Source organism: Phocoena phocoena, chromosome 3 (genome assembly GCF_963924675.1).
Source record: "Phocoena phocoena chromosome 3, mPhoPho1.1, whole genome shotgun sequence".
NCBI classification, from domain to species: Eukaryota; Metazoa; Chordata; class Mammalia; order Artiodactyla; family Phocoenidae; genus Phocoena; species Phocoena phocoena.
The window spans coordinates 171,296,220-171,315,213 of record NC_089221.1 but is presented as its reverse complement, the minus strand read 5'-3'; the positions used below and the strand labels follow the sequence as shown (position 1 = coordinate 171,315,213).

The window sequence follows — 18,994 nt, the reverse complement described above, 5'->3', positions numbered from 1 at the left end:
AGGTGAACGTGGTCTCAGAGCTGGCCTTGGCTCTAGAGGAGAGCTTGGTCTCCGAGCTGAGCTGGGTTCTAGAGCAGGGCTGGGTCTCAGATCTGGGCTTGGTCTCTGAGCTGTCCTGGGTTCTAGAGGAGAGCTGGGTTCTGGAGCTGGGTTGCATCTCAGAACTGGCTTGGGTTCTAGTGATGAACTGGGCCTCAGAGCTATCCTGGGTTCCAGAGCAGGGCTTGGTCTCAGAGCTGGGCTTGGTCTCAAAACTGGTATGGGTTCTAGAGGTGAACGTGGTCTCAGAGCTGGCCTTGGCTCTAGAGGGGAGCTTGGTCTCCGAGCTGAGCTGGGTTCTAGGGGAGGGCTGGGTCTCAGATCTGGGCTTGGTCTCTGAGCCTGGCTGGGTTCTAGAGCAGGGCTGGGTCTCAGGGCTGCTCTTGGTCTCAAAACTAGTATGGGTTCTAGAGGTGAATTTGGTCTCAGATCTGGGCTTGGTCTCCGAGCTGAGCTGGGTTCTAGAGCATGGCCGAGTCTCAGGGCTGGGCTCAGTCTCAAAACTGGTGTGGGTTCTAGAGGTGATACCAGTCTCAGATCTGGGCTTGGACTCTGAGCTGGGCTGGGCTCTAGAGCAGGGCTGGGTCTCAGATCTGGGCTTCTGGACTCCAGAGCAGGGCTGGGCTTGGGGAACTGGCCGGGAGGGCTGGGACAGGGGGCTGGGCTCCGGGCTGGGGCTGCGCTCGGCCCCGGGGCAGACTAGCCACAGGCCTCCCTGGCCTCGCCGATGGCGGCCCACACCTCCACCACAAACTCGTCCGGGAAGGCGAACTCGCCCAAAACGGAGTCTAAATGGCGTGCAAACTCCTGGACACTCACTGTCTTCTTGGACGTCTCCACCATGGTGGACGCTGCAGGCCGAGCCGAGGGGAAGTGGGTGAGGGCGCTCCCTGGGGGGACGCCAGCTTCCCCTGGGACCCTTGCCTCCTCCCCATGGGCTGTCCTCCCCCCAGGGTCCACCCGGCTTACCCTGGCCCCTTACCCAGCTCTGGGTCCCGAATGCCCATGTAGCTCTCCAGCAGGTCATCCACCTTCCGAGATGCCTCCTCCTCAAATTCACTAGGCTGGGGTCGTAGGGAGCAAAGCAGAGGGTCAGAAGCCTGGGATCACTCCGGCCCAGCCCCCTCCCCAGTCCCCCACTCCTTAGGTGACAGCAGACTGGGACCACACATTAGTCAATGCTTCTGCTCCCACCATTACTGCCCTGACTGACAAGGGCCCACTTTGCAGGTAGCGAAACTGAGGCTGGGCAAAGGAAAGGGTCTTACCCAAGGTCATGCTGAGTCAGCGATAGAACTCTAGGTGCAAGAGACCCTGATGTCCACCCTTCTCCCCTCCACTCACCACTTCCTCCACAGTGGCGGCCCCCCCAGACCGAAGCCGCAGGGTCTCCCTCCCACTGCTGACTTTTGCCTCCGTGGGGCATTTGCTGCTCCGGCTCCTCTGGCCGATCATATCTGGAGGGGACAGAGTGGAGGAGGTGCATGTGTTCTGGGCAGATCCATATCTTCCTAAACACTCAGAAGCCACCAGCTGAGCCTTTCTAGAACATTCCTACCGTTCAAAGTCCTCCTTATGTCCATGGGTGAATCCTCAGGGACCATACTTGAGAATCCTTTCTTCCCTCAAATTTCCCTCCTCCTCTCAACATGACTTTCTCTAGAAGAGACTGCTTAAGATTCTCTTTGTGCCCAGAGGATCAATCTAGAAAGCTCCTTGCTCTAGAATTGGCTCTTCCTAACCTGCTCACGGCTCTCAGAGTTCACTGTCCTGCTCCAGGGCAGATCTAGGACCCCATCCTGTCGCACTCTCCAGGGACCTCCCTCCAGATGGGCCAGGGCACCTTTAGAACCTCTTGTTCTGGGACAGGGTGACTCAAAGGGCCAGTCCATGATGAGATAAGAGGGCTGTGCCAGAATGGAAATTAGCATCCTGCTTCCTTCCTTGAGAAAGTCTACTTACGGAAAACGATTGTCTGCTGAACTAAACAAGGTGATCTACATTCTAGATCAAGGTTCTCAACCCAGCTGGCACGGGGGGCGGGGGTGGGGGGAGGAGTGTGATTTTGCCACCGCCTCCCCCCCCCCCCCCACCGTGACATTGACAATACCTAGAGACGCTTTTGATTGTTACAACTCAGGGGAGACACTGGCACCTGTTAGGTCGAACCTGACAGTGCCCAAGACCGCCCCACAACAATCATCCAGCCCCAGATGTGAATAGTGCTGAGGTGAAGAATCCTTCTTCGACGGGGACCTCCTTATCTCATCCATGGACCAGTCACAGACTTCTCTTTGAAAAGCTGCATTCTAGAGCTCCCTTTGAGAGTCACTTTCAAGAACTCACCAGAGCCTCATAGCAGTACTTTAAAAGCTCCCAGACCAGCTACAAAATAGATCCAGATACCTCCTCATCCTTTCCCAATCTTCCCAAGCCTCCCCCGACCCCCATGCCCAGACCAACTCTATGACAATCTAGAAATGACCCTCCTGTTCCTCATACAGTGCCAGAAGCTCCCTGTCCTGTCACCAGAGGCACCTAGAACCTTCCATCCTGTCCCATGCCCCCGCCCTTTGCCACCCGGTGCATGCAGAGGACCAATTTCTGGAAGAGCTTCCCCGCCGCCCCCCACCAGCCTGCCCCCTGGGCCCCAGGTGGCCCTCACCGAAAGCTCTCTTGGGCTGAACCAGGCGCAGGGTGAAAGGCTGCGACTTGGGCAGCTCCCGGAGCATCTTGGCGACCTCGTAGTGGCGGCAGCCCACGATTGAGTGGTCGTTGATGGCCTCAATGCTGTCGCCCACGCACACTGCCTCGACCCGGTTGATGATGCTGCCTTCCTTGATCCTCTGCAGGGACCCAGAGTCACTCCCAGGGCCACCCCAGCGGCCCCTCCCAGGTCCTGTTCACACCAGAGAGGGGCAGAGAGGGGCACCCGGGAAGCCACCCGCCCCCACGGGCACCTTGATGAAGGCATAGCCAGCCCCGTTGTCAGTGATGGTCAGTCCCAGGGCGTCCTCGGTCTTAGTGACCTCCACCTCTTTGGTCTCGCCGCGCACGTGGGCAAAGATAAAGTCCTCCAACCCTATCTGGCCGCCTAGGAGTTTCTGCATGTCCACTTTGTGGCTGTTTAGGGTGCAGAATAAGATCTGTCCCGAGGGGAGGGGGAACCCAAAATTAATGACAGACCTCATTCATCCCCCACCGTCTGCGCAGAACAACCGGGAGTTGGGCTCAGGGGCCTGATAGGGAAACCGCGCGCAAAGAGGCACGAAACTGACCCCAGTCATCCCCTACCAGGATCGCAGTCACGTGTAATGGCAGAGTATGGGATCCTCTCAGAATGGGGTGGGAGGCGAGGAGACTGGGACCCCCAGAATGGGGAGCAGGGTGAGAAGGAGACTTAGGGCAGGAGGACGCCCCCTCTCCCACCCCCCCCAGACTTCCCCTTTTAACCCTTCGTTGCCCTGTCACCCCCGATCTTTTAAAACTGTTCTAAATCTGCTGGCGCCCCCTCGGGGCTGCGAGGCGCACTTACAACCCAGCCCCTGACCCCCCGCGGCCTCGGACTTCTCACCTGAAAGGGGGCTGCCTGGAACCAGAGCCCCGCAGCCGCGCCCAGGAAACATAGGCGCTTCCCTGAGAGCTGGGGTCCACTCCTAGCTGGGTCAGCCCAGTGTTTTCCTGGACGAACTAGGCATCCGTTAACCCTAAGACGTGCGCATGTTTTGCGCAGGGGGTCCACCGGGTACGGACACCCCAGGATCTGAGAGGTGCGTCTCTGAGATCCGGAGATCGGGTCCCCTCCATCCGAAGATGGGCGTTCTGGGGCCCCAGTCCCGGCGTCCAGGGTCCACCCCTACCCCCGGTCAGCCGGTGGGCCTCGGGTGCTGGGGGTCCGGGGGCCTCACCTCGGTGGGCGCGATCCCGAAGGCCTCGGCGATCTTGGCGTAAAGCTCGCGGACGTTGGTGAAGCCCTCGATCTTGCCCGTGGGGCTGCCGTGAGCCAGCTGCGTGCGGAAGATGAGGCGCGGGCGGGCTCGGGGCGCGGCCGGGGTGGGGGACGCAGCCGGGGGCTCGGCGGGCGAGGGCGGGGGCGCGGGCAGGCGTGGGGCCTCGGCCCCCCGGGCCTCGCGGACCGCTGTGGTCTCCATGGCAGGAGGAGCTCGGCCACCGGGGCCACGGCCACAGCCGCCGGATCCGCCGCTTCCTGCAGCCTCCCCTCCCCCGGCCCAAGGAGCGACAGCCGAGCCGCCGGGGTAAGGGGATCCGGGAACCCGAGCCTCCCGGGAAGGCGACACCGCGGAGTGCGGGGGTGTGGGGGGGGAGGGCAGGGGGGCGGGGGGGGCTGGCCCCAGGTGTGCCGGCCTTGCCAGGGCCAGCTGTGAACTCTCCGGGGAGCGGGAAAAATAAGGATCACAAATAAGGATGGGGCAGCCGTGGGTGCCCGGGTGCTTGCTCTCTGCTGGGCACACTCATTTAATCCTTGCAACAACCATAAGAGGTGGGGAGGACGCTTACCCTGGTATAAACTGAGCCACAACGTGTCCATCCTCTGCCCACAGCCCTCCAGGGCTCCCACCTCCCTCGGGGTAAAAACTCAAGTCCTCCCCTCCGTGCACAAGGCCCTGCACAACCTGCCCCGTCCCCTGCCTGCCCTCCCCACCTCCCTCTCTCCCCCTTGCTCACTCTGCTCCAGACACACGGACCTCTTGCTGTTCATTCAACACACCAAGCACTATCCTGCCCCAGGGACTTTGCACAGGCTGTGCCCCTACACTTGGAACATCTTCTCCCAGATCTCCAAGTGGTTCACTCCCTCACCTCCTTCGGCTCCTGGCTCAGCTGTCACCTCCTATCACCACCTCCCAATCTCTCTTTCTGGCTTTTTTCCTCCCTAGCACTGAGCATGACCTGACATAGCAGATAGTTTATTTATTCATCTTGTGTTTCCTCTGTCTCCTCAACTGGGATGTCAGTTTCAGGAGGGCAGGAGTTCTGGTCTCTTTCATCCCCTGCCGTATCCTGGCACACAGTGGGCACACTGGGTTACAGATAAAGAAGGAAGTTCTGGGCACCAGGAGGCGTCTCTCAGAATCCCCTGGGAGCACAGCATCTAGGCATCACCAACAGGAACGATGGTTGGCTCAATAAACAGCAGTGGAATGCCATATAGCAGCTCCAAAGAGAGGCCTTTTGCCTTGGATGAATCTCAGAAACCAAGCATTGATGAAAACAGGCAAGTTGCAGAAGGCTTTGGACGATGTAAGAAAATTTATGTAAAGTTTAAAAACTTTAAATGCAAAATGGGATACACGCTATAGCACAGATGAACCTTGGAAACATCATGCTCATTGAAAGAAGCCAGATTACAAAGGCCACATAGCGTGTGATGCCGTTTAGATGAAGTGTCCAGAACAGGCAAATCCATGGAGACAGAAAGTGGATTCGTGGTTGCCTGGGGCTGGGGGAGGGGAGGATGGGGAGTGATGGCTAATGGGAGGGGGGGGTTTGTTTTGGGGGTGATGAAAATGTCCTGGAATTAAGTTGGGCTGGTGGTTGCACAACTTCGTGATTAAACTAGAAACCACAGAGGCGTCTACTTTCGAACCTATAGAAAACGAACCAAAAAAAAAAAATCCGTCAAGATGGTACTCTTGTGGGAAGACATCCTTTTGTGCTAAAAGTAGGTAAAGACCTGCCCAGGAATGGTAAACTCCAAATTTGGGATGAGGGTACGGAGCCAGGGAGGGCGTGAGAGGAGGGAGCACACGCTTGGACGTGGGTGTGTTGACAGTATCGTTTTTTTCGAGTCTCCTGGGACAACCGTAACAAAGTACCACCAACTGGCTGGCTCATGAACAACAGAAATTTACTCTCTTCACAGTTCTGGAGGCTAGAAAGCTGCAAGACCAAGCTCCTCTGACACCCTGGGTGGCATCCTTCCTGCCCCTCCTGGCTTCTGTTGGTGTCTGGTCATCCTTGGCATTCCCTTGGAGGCGTGCTTTGCTTGTGTCTGCCTCCGTTGTCACGTGGCTGTCTCCTCTCTGCGGCTGTGTCCAAATCTTTATCTTCTTATAAGGACATTAGTCATATTGGATTAGAGGCCGTCCCACTCCATGACCTCATCTTAACTAATCATATCTGCAGTGACCCTATTGCCAAATACGGTCACATTTTGAGGTTCTGGGGGTTAGGGCTTCAAGATTTTCTTTGGAGGGGACAAAATTCAACCGGTAACATCAGTGCTTGTCAAATTACTCCCCAGAATTTTTAAGCTGCCCCAAACATTCCATTAAAGGCTGAAGTCTCTGAGAGAGTTCCCCAGTAAGTTAAGCATAGAATTGCCATCTGACCCAGCAAGTCTGCTTCTCAGGATTGACCCAGAAGTGAGGGCAGGTGTTCAAACAAAAACCTGTACATGCATGTTCTCAGCAGTACGATTCACAGCAACCAAAAGGTGGGAACAACCCGAATGGCCATCAACAGATGCTGGATAAACAAAACGTGGGCCATCCACACAATGGAATATTATTCAGCCAGAAGAAGGAATGAAGCACTGACATACACTACAATGGGGATGAACTTTGAGAACACAATGCTCAGTGAGAGAAGCCGGACACAGAAGGACACGCAGCATGTGATTCCGTTTATATGAAATGTCCAGAACAGGTAGATCCAGAGACAGAAAGTGGATTCGTGGGACTTCCCTAGTGGTCTAGTGGTTAAGGCTCCGGGCTTCCAATGCAGGGGGCATGGGTTCCACCCCTGGTCGGGGAACTAAGATCCCACATGCCACGTGGTGTGGCCCCCCCCAAAAGAAAAAGAAAAAAGAAAATGGATTTCTGGTTGCCAGGGGCCGGGGAGAGTAGGCTTAGGACCCCAACAGAGGGTCCTGGCCTGTTTCCCTCCAAAAGACACACAGGCACAAGCTTGAAATTCAAATTCCATTTTTATTTAAAAAGTCCAATTGAGCAGTGGCAAAGGGGCCCCCTCCACGGGGGCCCCTCAGCTGGATGAGGGTAGGGTGGTCAGTACCAGCCCCCCCATTCTGGGGTAGAGGGCCCCACCCGGAGTGTGTCCCTGCGGCATGCCTGGCTGTGTGGGCACTTAGGGTGGCACCTGCCAGGCAGGAGTCCCAGTGTGTCAGGTGTGGGTTTTCTCTGCCCTGTGTCCAGGGACTGGTCCTGGAGAGCCGGTGTAGGGTGTGTAACTCTCCCCACACTGGGCGGATGAGCGGCTGCGGGTCTCCTCCTGTCCCGGGTCACGCTGTCCACGCGTGCTGTTCCCACATCCGTGTAGTGTGACGTGCCCTGTGGGTCGAGCAGGCCTCGCTGGGCCCTGGGGCCATGGGGTTCTGTGCACTGTGCGTGGTGGGCGATTTTTCTGGGTTGGGGTGCTGGGGAGACTGATAGCTAGAGGGATGCTGTAGAAATTTAATTTTAGGGGGGCTGGAGCCCCCAAGGTGCAGGACTGGGCCTGGCCCCAAAGGATGGACCCACACCCCTCCTCCATGGGGTGGGGGTGGGGGAGGGGCCGTGACCAGGGCTTGGTCTTCTCTGGATCATGGGGCAGCAGACACCCTCATAGATGCTCACTGTGACAGAAGGGAGGAGATCTGTGAGGGGGGACCCCCATCATCTCTCAACCCCACCCCCTTCCTGGGTACCCTAGAGGCCATCCTTCTCTGCTCCTTCAGATGCCAGGGTGGGGGGCCTGGAGTTGATCCCACCTATCCTGGGCAGCTGGGAGCCACCCAGAAAAACCCACCCCGAAGCTTTGGGGAAGCTCGGGTTCCCTGGGCCAAGGGAGTGCTGGATGATTCACCAGAGTCGTAACAGAGTACCAGGCCGAATCAGCGCCCCCAGGGGCTAGGCCATTAGCCACCTGCATCAAACCAGCCCCACCTAATAGATCCCACATGGGCTGTGCCCTCCGAAAAAGAGCCGGCAGCCAGATCCCACTGGGCAGCGCCCACAGACCCCAGAAACCCCGCTGGAGACCTAAAGCTAGTCTATTTCGCTGGGTCCCGCCAGCGAAGGTCTAGCCTGAGGCAGCCCCTACGCAAGGCAGCCCCAGCTGGGCTGAACGGGCCTGGGGGCAGACCGGCTGGGGCACACACCTGGCGACCTGGGCCAGGATCTCCTTGATGCGGACGATGAGCTTCTCGTGCTGCGCGGGGTCGCGCTCTATGGCACCGTGCAGCCGCGCCATGTAGAAGTCCAGGGTGCTGAGCGTGGGCGTCTCGCCTGTGCCTGCGGGGGGGGGGGGGGGGGGGGGACCCGTCAGCCGAGCCCAGCGGAGGAGTCACCGCGGTGGGGTCTCCACCGAAGCAGAGGTCAGAGAGTGGGGGTCTGTAAGCGCGGGGTCCTGGGGAGAGGGTCAGGGGCGCACTTCAGTGGGGCCGGGCGGGCGCGGTCAGGGTGGCTGGACCCGGGGAAATCAAGGTCAGCTGTGGCAGGGGTCAGACGAAGCAAGTTGGAGAGGGCGGCGTCGTGATGGCGGGGGATGCGTGGGCTAGTGGGGGAGGGGAAGTTGGCCCAGCTCAGCTGAGGAAAGAACGCGGAAGACTGGCACGAGGGGAGGGGTCAGAGGCGGGGCGCGAGGGCCAGCGTGGGCTGCGCTGGCGCAGCAAGGTCGGGCAGCGGGGCAGGAGGGGCTCGGGTAGCCGGGAGCGGGGTCCGCAGGGGCGTGGCGAAGGGGAGGGAGGTGAGGGTTTGTGAAGAGACTGGTGAGGGGGTGAGCCAGAGGGGGCGGGACTCGCGTTAGCCCGGTCGGAGCCCGAAGTAGTCGAGGGCGGAGTTAGCGGGGCGGGACTCGCGGGGGTGGGAGGAGCGGGGCTAGGGTGGTTGGGGGCGGGGCCTCCGCACCCGGCACCGGCAGCGAGGCGAAGCTGGCGGTGAGCGCCTGGCGCACCGCGTGGAGCTGCTGCTGCAGCGCCAGTGTCCGCCGCTCCTCCAGCGCCAGCTCCTGCTCCAGGCGCTCGCGCGCGCTGCTCATGCTCTGCGTGTGCCTCTGCAGCACCGCGTTCTGCTCCTCGAAGGCCACGTTCATCTTCCGCAGGCGCCGCAGCTCCGCCTCCCGCGCTGTAGGCGGGGAGCCGGGTCAGATTCTGGCGCTTCCCTGCCTTCCCTCAGCCGCGCTTTGCCCCTCGCTGTGCCTCACGCCAGGCCTTCCGTCACTGCTCTGCCTCCAGCCGCACACCGCAGCTCTCTGGTCTACGGGGGCAGGGGAGGAAGGCACCCACTGCCTACCCCCTTGGCGCCCTCTGGGCCCAACACTTGCTCCAAGAACCTGTGGTCAGCGCTCACCTTTGTTTTGGTCCAAGAACTCTTCCGTGAAGATGGGGACGTCGAAAGTGGAGAAGCCGTCACAGTCTCCACCCTGGGACGACAGGACAAGGTGGCAATATTTTTGGGAGGGGGTGGGAGGGCAGCCACACCCCCTCGGGGACATCCCCTAAGCTTGGGAGGGTCTCCTCGGGCCACCTGGGTCAGAGTCCATTTTACAGCCTTCCCATTGTGTGGCTGTCCAGCCTCTGCTTGCACACATCTGGACCAGGCGCTCACTTCATCCCAGGAGCGACGGTCCTCACTCACCCAGAGGTCTAAGTACCTCCAGACCTTTCTTGCCCAGGTGTCCTCCATGGAGGAGGGGAGCTTACCTTGTGTCCATTCAAAAGGGTATTCATGAGCCCGGAGCTGGAGTCCTCTGGTGGGGGAGGGAGGAGGGCAGGGTGAGCCTCCCAGGTCTCCTCGGACCCCACGCTTTGCTCTGCACGTGCTGTTCCCCCTGCCTGGAACACCATCATTCCCCTCCCCTAGTCAGCCCTACTCATCCTGGGTCAAGATCCCCACCTGGCCCCTCCCCCCACCCCCGCATCTGTGTGTGCCCAATCTCGGCGCTGACCAGCCCTATTCACTCACAACTGCCTGGTTATGTGTGTCTCACTCCCACGGGACCGTGAGAGCCTTTTGGAGGGGGTAGGTTGGTCTGCCTGTGTCACCTATCTCAGAGCAGGCACTCAGCTGCCTGGGGGCTGGGGCCCTTCGCACCTTTCTTGATCTTCTTTTCCTGGATCTTCTCTGTGCACATCTTGTAGGCTTCCGACTGCTGGTACGCCCTCAGCTCCTTCATGTACTGCTGCTTCTCCCGCTCAGCCTCGTCTAGGTACCGCTGGGGGGGGCAGCATGAGAAGGCTTGGCCCAGCCCAGGGGCAGGGTAGCCCTCGCAGGCCAAGACCCCGTCTCCATCAGTCAGCTCACTGTACTGCACCTACTGCCCTCCAGACAAAACCCCACCCTTCAGGCTGCTGCTCAGGCTACCTCCCAACTCCCTGACCGCACCGACCTCATCCCAATTCCAGCCTTTATAAACCGCTCCCTGGTGTCTGAATGTCTGCAGGCTCCCACCTCCAGGCTGGACTGCCCTCCCGAACGCATTGTGCTTGTTGAAATCCCAGGGTAGAGGGTGCAAGCTGGTGCTAACGTTTCCTTGATGTTTTTGCAATTTTTAAATTAATTACCACAACTTAAAAACCATAAGGTTTCTAACAGAAATCCAGCCCCCACCCCTACTTCTTTAGTCTAACGTTGTTTATTAAATTTTATGTCTATTCCAGCCTACTGCTACTCTCCCCTCCCTTCAACAAGCTGGAGAGAGCTAATGGGTGGTCAATTCTCCAGGTCCTGGAGTCCAGGAGGAACGAAGGACCCTCCACACCTGTTCCTTTGGGGTAAGTGGCTGCAGGTGGGTATCTGAGTGGGTGAGGGAAGGTCAGTTGTCCCGAGCCGTCCCCACCTGCTTCTCCGCCGGCTGCAGCTTGCTCCACTCGGCGCCCAGCATCTTGGTGATCTCAGGAAAGGGCAGGTCCGGGTGGCGCGTCCGGATCTGCTCGCGCCGCTCGTTCAGGAAGCGCACGTAGCCGGTGACAGGTGCCTTGGGCCCATTCGGCAGGATTTTCTTCCGCTTCTTGCCTTTGGGCCAGCCTCGCTTCTTCACCGGCTGCAGAACCCAGCCTCGCCGTTGGGAGGGGCCTGGAGGGCTGGGGCCGGGCCCAGAGGGGAAGGGGCGGGGCCCTAAAAGACTTGGGCGGGGCCTAACCACGAGGTAGGACCCAGAAGGCCTGGAAGTATGGCCTGGTCAGGGTTCAGGGTTGGGAGAGTGTGGTTAAGAGACCCCTGGCCAGGGGTAAAGGGATCAGAGAAGTACTGGGGACAGAGGATCAGCCCAGGGATGCGGCTGGCTTGTGTTGTGGGCGTGGCCTCGTTGTGGCCGTGGCTTCCGTACTGGCTTCGATCCCTGGGAAGTGGGCGGGGCCTGGACTTAGAGTGGCAGTGGAGCTCTTGGGGCGTGGTATCTGGCACGGGGCGGGGCCTCAGCATCTGGAGGGAAATCTGGACCGTGGGCGGAGCCACAACGAATTCAAATTGAGTTCGGGGCGGAGCTTCAAGACTAAGGGTCGCCGCCACCACAGTGCAGGGACTCTCACCTCCTCCTCGTGGGACCCCTTCTCTCCGGCCCTCGGGCCCTCGCCGCGCTCTTGCTTGACAGCCACCACGAAGCCCCCATGCTGTCCTGGAGCCTTGCCGCTCGCCGGCCTGGAGCCATGGGAAGCCAGGGTCACCCCCACTCCCCAACACCGACGGCGGAGTTGGCAGAGAGGGCCCTGAGTCCTCCCTCAGAGGAGGGCTCTGAGAGGGTCAGGATCCGGGGGTTGAGGCAGAAGCACTAGGGGGGGCCACAGGGGGCGTGGGAGAGACTAGAGCCACTGGACGCCAGGGCCACCCACGCCCCCACGACGCTAACGCTGGCAGCTAGGGGCCTGAGTTCAGGAAGCAGGGGTCAGAGGAGGTCAGGATCCAGGGTTCGGGCAAGAGCAGTAGGGGAGGTTAGTAGGGGACCCCTGAAAGGAACTGGAGCCCGGAGGTTTGGGGGAGAAGCCCGTGGGGGCCCAAGGGGGAGGGCCTGCTCCAAGTCGGGGAAGTCAAGACCCGGGGGGGCGGGGGTCGAGGAGCTCCAACGGGACGAGGTGGGGGCTAGGCTGCAGCTCCGAGTGGGCTGGGGGGAGGGGATGTCGCACTCACGCGGCGGCCGCGCCGGGCTGCTTGGGACCGTGGGACATGGCCACTCCCGGCCGCACCTGGAACGTAGACGCGTGGCCGATGAGGGCCGCCCAAGCCGGTGACGGCGGGGCCGGGCTGGGGAGCCCCGGAAAGCCGGGTCCGGGGCGCCTGGGGGGGCCGGAACCGGGGGCGGGGAGGCCCTCGAGGGCGGGTGCCCCAAGGATCCTTTGTTGGGCAATCGCCCCCCCAGGAGGCCCGGGTCCGCACCCCCCCGGCCCGGGAAGGGCCCCGCACCGGTCCCTGGACCCCCGTGCCCCCGCCGCCTCGCAGGGCCCCGAGTTCCGCGGCTGTTTTCACCTCTAAAGAAACTTTCCCGGACCTCTCGGCTGCTACGACGCTCCAACCAACCTCCCCGAGCCCGCCCCTGCCGCCCACCCCTGCCGTCCGCCCCGCCCTGTCCCGCCCCTGGCATGCTAATGACGGTTCGGCGAGCGGTCGGATTGGGTATGCCCTTCCCCTGGGGCGTGACCATGCAGATGAGGGTCGGCGCGCCCGTTGGTGATTGGCTGGGGCGGCCGCTGAGCCGCGTGGGAGGTAAGTAGGGAACGCTGCGGGCGGGTGCGTCAAGTTCGGCTGCGCTCGGCGGCTCTCGGGACCAATCAGGTCGGCTGCGCTCGGCCGCTCTCGGGACCAATCAGGATGCTTTGAAGCATCGCAAGGAGTAGCTTCTTAAAGGGCCGGTAGGCGCGGCGCGGACTCCTCCTCCCCCTCTGAAGGCGAGACTCCCCGCCCCTGCAGGATCCGGGGACCTGTGACTCCGAGTTGAGCCCCGCCCTAGTTACCCTGGGTCGGCGGCAGGTTGCTAGGGGAGGGATTAAGGTCTTTCGGAGCAGCCCCTTACCCTACGGCAAGGTGGGGACCTGTTCTTAGCAAACCTGGAGGGGAAATTTCCCGTTTATTGACAAGACTTGTAGCCCCCCGACGCCCCCGCCGTGCCCCGCCCTGCTCTGAGCCGGGGGCCTTTGGATGCAGGGGCTACTCTCCTTCCTGTGAAGGGGCCTCTGCTTTCTCTCCTGTGCAATGGATATTTTGCACGGTGTTCAGGACCAGGAGGCTGGGATGCTGCGAGGATGAGACCGGGAGCTGGGCTGGAAGCATTTAGGAAAAGGTGGTGTGGACAGGAAAATTGCAAGGACCTCGTGAAGATGGAGACTCTGCCCTGGGATCTTGGGGATCCCCAGGCAGCAGCCTGGTCTTCTTACAGCCTGGACTGGGGTTGCCTCTGACCCCAGGATGCTAGTTGTGGTTACTGGGTGCTCATGATGGCCCATTAGAACCTAAACAATATGCCGACATCACCTTCCGGCTCTCACCTCCCTGCACTTTCCTCCTCACTCAGCACCGGCTACCTCGATGTTCCTCAGATACCTACATTTCATTCATTCCCACCTCTGGGCCTTTGCACTCGCGCTTTCTTCCACCTGGAGTGCCCTTCCCCCAGATTAAATGGCCCCCTTTTCAGTGAGACTTTCCCAGGCTTGTACCCCACCTCGTCTTATCTTTTCTCCATATGTTCGTTTGCTCCCTGTGAGCTGCCTGTTTGCGCAATGCTATATTCCCAGCACCCAGAACAGTGCCCACAGGTACTCTCCATACATATATGTTGAATAAACAAATAAATGAATCATGTAAATTTCTAACAGGCAGGTGCAGGAGCTTTGGCAAACAGTCTGGCAGTTCCTCAAAAGGTTAAAAAAACAAACCATGGAGTTACCATGCGATCCATCCATTGCACTCCTAGGGATATACCCAAGAGAATTGAAAACATACGTCCACAAAGACACTTGTACATGAATGTTCACAGTAGCAAGATTCACACTAGTGCAAAAGTGGAAACAGGGACTTCCCTGGTGGCGCAGTGGTTAAGACCCTGTGCTCCCAATGCCGGGGGCCAGGGTTCGATCCCTGGTCAGGGAACTAGATCCCACATGCATGCCACAACTAAGGAGCCGGCGAGCCGCAACTAAGGAGCATGGCTGCCGCAACCAAGACCCAACACAGCCAAATAAATAAAAATTTAAAAAAATTTTTTAAAAAGCGGAAACAACCCAAACGTCTATCAGTTGATGAACAGATAAATGCTGTGGTCCGTCCATCCGATAGAATATCACTGGCCATAAAAAGGAATAAATTGCTGATTTATGCTACAACAAGGATAAGCCTTGAAAACATTAGGCTCAATGAAAGATGCCATCACAAAAGCCCACACAGTGTATGATTCCATTTATGTGAATTGTCCAGAACCAGCAAAGCCAGAGAGACAGGAAGTGGATTAGTGGTTGCCTGGGGCTAGAGAATTACTGGGGAGGGGCAATGGAGAGTAATTGCTAATGGGCACGGGGTTTCTTTTGGCGGTGCTCAAAATGTTCCAAAATTATACTGCGGTGATGGTTGCATAACTCTTTAAATATACTAAAACCCACGCAACTGTACACTTTAAATGGGTGCATTATCTGGTGTGTGAATTAAATCCCAGTGAACCTGTATTTCGAAGAGCCAGCCCAGGGCTGAGGAAGATGAGTAGTTCCCCGGGATCTTGACAGACCCAGATTCCACACCCTGCTCTGTTGCTTCATCCGATGTGGCACTTCCCACTCTCGCTTGCCTCTCTGCTGTGTTAGAAACTATCAATATCTAGGTGAGAATTCCAAGCTAGAAGACAGGGGAAGACCTACCCTCCTAGCCCCGCCTCTTTGGCTTGATTGACAAGGCTGGTGTTGGCATAGAAACTGTCCTTCCACTCCCAAGGTACCACACAAGGAATTTAGGGGTCTTCCTGTGTATTGAAGAGAAATGAAAGGTTTTGAGGTTGATTTTTAAAATTTTTATTGGAGTAGAGTTGATTTACAATGTTGTATTAGTTTCAGGTGTACAGCAAAGTGAATCTGTTATACATATACATATAGGCATTCTTTTTTAGATTCTTTCCCCATATAGGCCATTACAGAGGATTGAGTAGAGTTCCCTGTGCTATACAGTAGGTCATTAGTTATCTGTTTTATAAATAGTAGTGTGTATGTCAATCCCAACATTCCAATTTATTGAGGTTGATTTTTTAAAATTTATTTTATTTATTTTTTGCTGCATTGGGTCCTTGTTGCTGCGCGGGCTTTCTGTAGTTGTGGCGAGCAGGGGCTACTCTTCGTTGCAGTGTGCGGGCTTCTCATTGCGGTGGATTCTCTTCAGTAGTTGTGGCACGTGGGCTCAGTAGCTGTGGCTCGCGGGCTCAGTAGTTGTGGCGCATGGGCTTAGTTGCTCCACGGCATGTGGGATCTTCCCGAACTAGGTCTCGAACCCGTGTGCCCTGCATTGGCAGGTGGATTCTTAACCACTGTGCCACCAGGGAAGTCCCTATTGAGGTTGATTTTGAAAGAAGTTTGGAGCTCTTTGGCATCGAGACAAATTCCTTGCTGTGTGGGTATTTTCTAGAAAAAACAAAAGTGTCTTGAGTCCAAACTGCATTGCATTCAGTCCAATGCATGCAATCCAGACACACACCACCCCCCAACAAGCAACATGTAAGAAGTAGCATTTCTGCTGTTTGACTTTACATCCTTCATACGTTTATCTAAAAGCAGATCCTTTTGCCCCCAAATTATAAATAGGTTTTTCTTAGCAAGAAAGTTCTCTCAAGTCCTAGCTCTCAGTAAAACCAGGAACTCTAGCTGTCTAATGTCATATAATTTCATGCTAGTTTCTTTGCGTTCATTTCTATGCTCCATTTGGAAATTTTTAAAGTATGAAATCAGGAAGAGTATCCCGATTTGTGGTTCTAGAAATATGAGATCTGTTAAGGATGGCTTCAATGTCTTTGTTTACAAAATTAATTTTATTATGCAAATAATGTGCAAATTCATTTCATTTGTACAAAATTAAAGTAGTGTATGAAGGCCACCGTACCTCCACCATGCTCTCCATTGTCAGCTTGTCACATTTCTTAGCAAAACTTCTCCTAGACACGCACGCACGCACGCTATGAGTCTCCTAGGGCTACAGTTCTGGGGGCCAGAAGTCCAAGATCAAGGGCTTGGTCAGGACTGGTTCCTTCTGAGGCCGTGAGTCTGTCCCATGCTCTGTGTGCTCTCCCAGCTTCCGGGGGTCCCTGGCAATCTGCGGCGCGCCTTGACTTGTAGAAGCATCACGGCATCTCTGCCTTCATGCGCACGTGACGTTCCCTGTGCGTATGTGTCTGTGTCCAAATTTCCCCTTTTTCTAAGGTCACCGGTCATATAGTACTAGGGCCCACTGTGCTCCAGCTGTGACTCGTCATTACATCATTACATATGCAGGGACTCTATCTCCAAATAAGGTCACATTCTGAGGTCCTGGGGGTTAGGACTTTCACCTAGGAATGTTGGGGGGACACAGTGCAAAACACAACACGTGCAGGACTTCCCTGGCCGTCCAGTGGTTAAGACTCCATGCTACCAATGCAGGGGGCCCGGGTTCGATCCCTGGTCAGGGAACTAGGTCCCACATGCCCCAACCAAAGATCCCGTGTGTGGCAACGAAGATCCCGTGTGCCACAACTAAGACCCTGCACAGCCAAATAAATAAATTAATTTAACAAAAACACACAACACGTGCGTGCGCGCGCACACACACACACACACACACACACACACGAGTGTGAATGTATTCCTATAGGGAATGTGAGCTCACATCTTGCTTTTTGGGATCACATGGCCATGATGCTGTGGACATCCCCTGCAAACTGAGAGTTCATAGCCTTTCTCGCAGTGGTTTTTATGTGAGGTCCAGAGCAGTGCCTCGTTCCCTCTGGTGCTGGGTAACATTCCACAGCAGGACCGCATCACCGCCTGTTTAATGAGCCCTGGCTGACGCAGGTTCTGGTTTTTCTCGATATGACTGTATTGCAGCCCCTGCTTCAAACGTTCTCAACCTGCTGTCTGATGTCCCTGGTTGGCTTTTCCAGGGTAGGTAGGAAGACATGAAATTACTGGGGTGTGGTGCCTCCCGTTTATTTTTTTATTTTTATTTTTTTTTTGGCCATGCCGTGCTCATGTGGGACCTTAGTTCCCCGACCAGGACCGGGGGTCGACCCTGTACCTCCTGAATTGGGAGCACGGAGTCTTAACCACTGGACCGCCAGGGAAGTCCCCCATTTACATTTTTGTTTGTTTTTTTTTTTTTTTTTTTTTTTTTTTTTTGCAGTACGCGGGCCTCTCACTGTTGTGGCCTCTCCCGCTGCAGAGCACAGCCTCCGGACGCACAGGCTCAGTGGCCATGGCTCATGAGCCCAGCCGCTCCGCGGCATGTGGGATCTTCCCGGGCCAGGGCACGAACCCGTGTCCCCTGCATCGGCAGGCCGACTCTCAACCACTGCGCCACCAGGGAAGCCCTGTTTGTTTTTTTTAAGATTTTTTTGATGTGGACCATTTTTAAAGTCTTTATTGAATTTGTTACAATATTGCTTCTGTTTTATGTTTTGGTTTTTTGGCCGCAAGGCATGTGGGATCTCAGCTCCCCGACCAGGGATTGAACCTGCTCCCCCTGAGTTGGAAGTCAGAGTCTTAACCACTGGACCGCCAGGGAAGTCCCCCCTTTATGTTTTTAGTGCTTATTTGCCAGCATAGGGTGGTTCAACTTCTCTCCACCCCCAGGAAGGATCAGGGTGTTGTTGGCACTCCCAGGATATATCAGCCCTGCTCAGGCTTTTTTACAGAGTGAATTTAATACAGGGGATTGCTTTCATTGGCATCCAAGGGCCGAGAAGGCAAAAGGGAAACACAGAGGTATCAGCTGCCGGAACGAAGGGGTGTGGAGACAGGGGTCTCAGACCTCTGAGGAGGGGGCACCCCCACTGCTGCTGGACCCTCAGGAGCTCAGGGAGGTGGCGCTGAGCCCCAGCTGTGTGACTTGGGCAATTTATCAAAACTCTCTGCACCTCAGTTTGCTCCCTCTGTGAAGTAGGATAATAACCATGTCTGCCTTTTTGAGATCGTTGGAAGGATGTAAGGAGTTTAATAATTCACGGCATAGTGCTCAGAAAGATCAGCGAAGGCCCTGCCTAGGGGTAGGGATGACGCAGGAAGGAGAGAGAAATGCCCAGCCCTCAGGGTAGGACAGAAGGACAGACAAGCATTGGCTAGTCTTGTCCACGGAGACCGAAGCCCGTGTTACAGAGAATTTTCTACTGCAGTGGTTCCCACCTGGGGGCAATTCGCCCCCTCCCCTGCCCCCCCTCCCCCGATGTCTAGAGACAATTTTGGTTTTCACGACTGGGGCGGGGGGTGGGTGGGGACCAGAGATGCTGCAATGCCCAGGCCAGCCCTCACCACAGAGAACAATCCAGGGCCAACTGTCAATACTGGCCAGCTTGAGAAACCCTGTTCTAGGGCCCAAGAAGTTCTTTACCTGTCTGATCTCCCTAAGACCTCCCAAGAACTCTGTTCAGAGTTGCTACTCTCACCTCCATTTCACAGAAAGGGAAACTGAGTGGCTTGCATGAAACTGCCTTGGTTTGGTCTTGGCTGTGGGCTCTGCACAGCCACCCAGGGATCTAAGGAAATTTCTTCTGAGCCTCCATCCGAACCCTCCCTCTCTGAGTGCCCCCCCACCCCCCATTTTGACCTGGGTCAGAAGAAGATCAAAGCAAGCACCTCTCCTGAGGCTGGACAGCGGCCACCGGACATCTGATCTCCAGCTGGGAGGAGGGGAGACGCGGTTCTGGCGCATCTGAGGGGGCTGGGGATGCTCTGGGGGCATCAAAGGATGTCCAGATCAGATCTCTCCTGACCACAAGCCTGTCTGTCCTTCTCTGAGGGCTGGGCATTTATCTCTCCTTCCTGTCATTCCTTCCCCTAGGCAAT

The 18,994-nt window shown here is 57.0% G+C and overlaps 2 protein-coding genes across 2 annotated transcripts; both read right to left on the bottom strand.

Moving 5' to 3' along the window:
- Window positions 1-738: 738 nt before the first annotated feature.
- Window positions 739-4,190, bottom strand: GIPC3 (GIPC PDZ domain containing family member 3). The gene is made up of 6 exons (XM_065874775.1): window positions 3,948-4,190; window positions 3,000-3,185; window positions 2,705-2,885; window positions 1,384-1,496; window positions 1,022-1,103; window positions 739-890 (listed from the first exon to the last, which is right to left on the bottom strand). The coding sequence occupies exons 1-6, from the start codon at window positions 4,188-4,190 to the stop codon at window positions 739-741; spliced, it is 957 nt and encodes a 318-aa protein (XP_065730847.1).
- A 3,889-nt stretch (window positions 4,191-8,079) lies between these two features.
- HMG20B (high mobility group 20B) lies at window positions 8,080-12,503 on the bottom strand. Its single transcript, XM_065873863.1, has 9 exons — window positions 12,459-12,503; window positions 12,123-12,178; window positions 11,528-11,636; window positions 10,837-11,040; window positions 10,092-10,212; window positions 9,701-9,747; window positions 9,348-9,420; window positions 8,907-9,122; window positions 8,080-8,291 (listed from the first exon to the last, which is right to left on the bottom strand). The coding sequence occupies exons 2-9, from the start codon at window positions 12,158-12,160 to the stop codon at window positions 8,080-8,082; spliced, it is 1,020 nt and encodes a 339-aa protein (XP_065729935.1). The 5' UTR covers window positions 12,161-12,178; window positions 12,459-12,503.
- Between the last annotated feature and the right edge of the window lie 6,491 nt (window positions 12,504-18,994).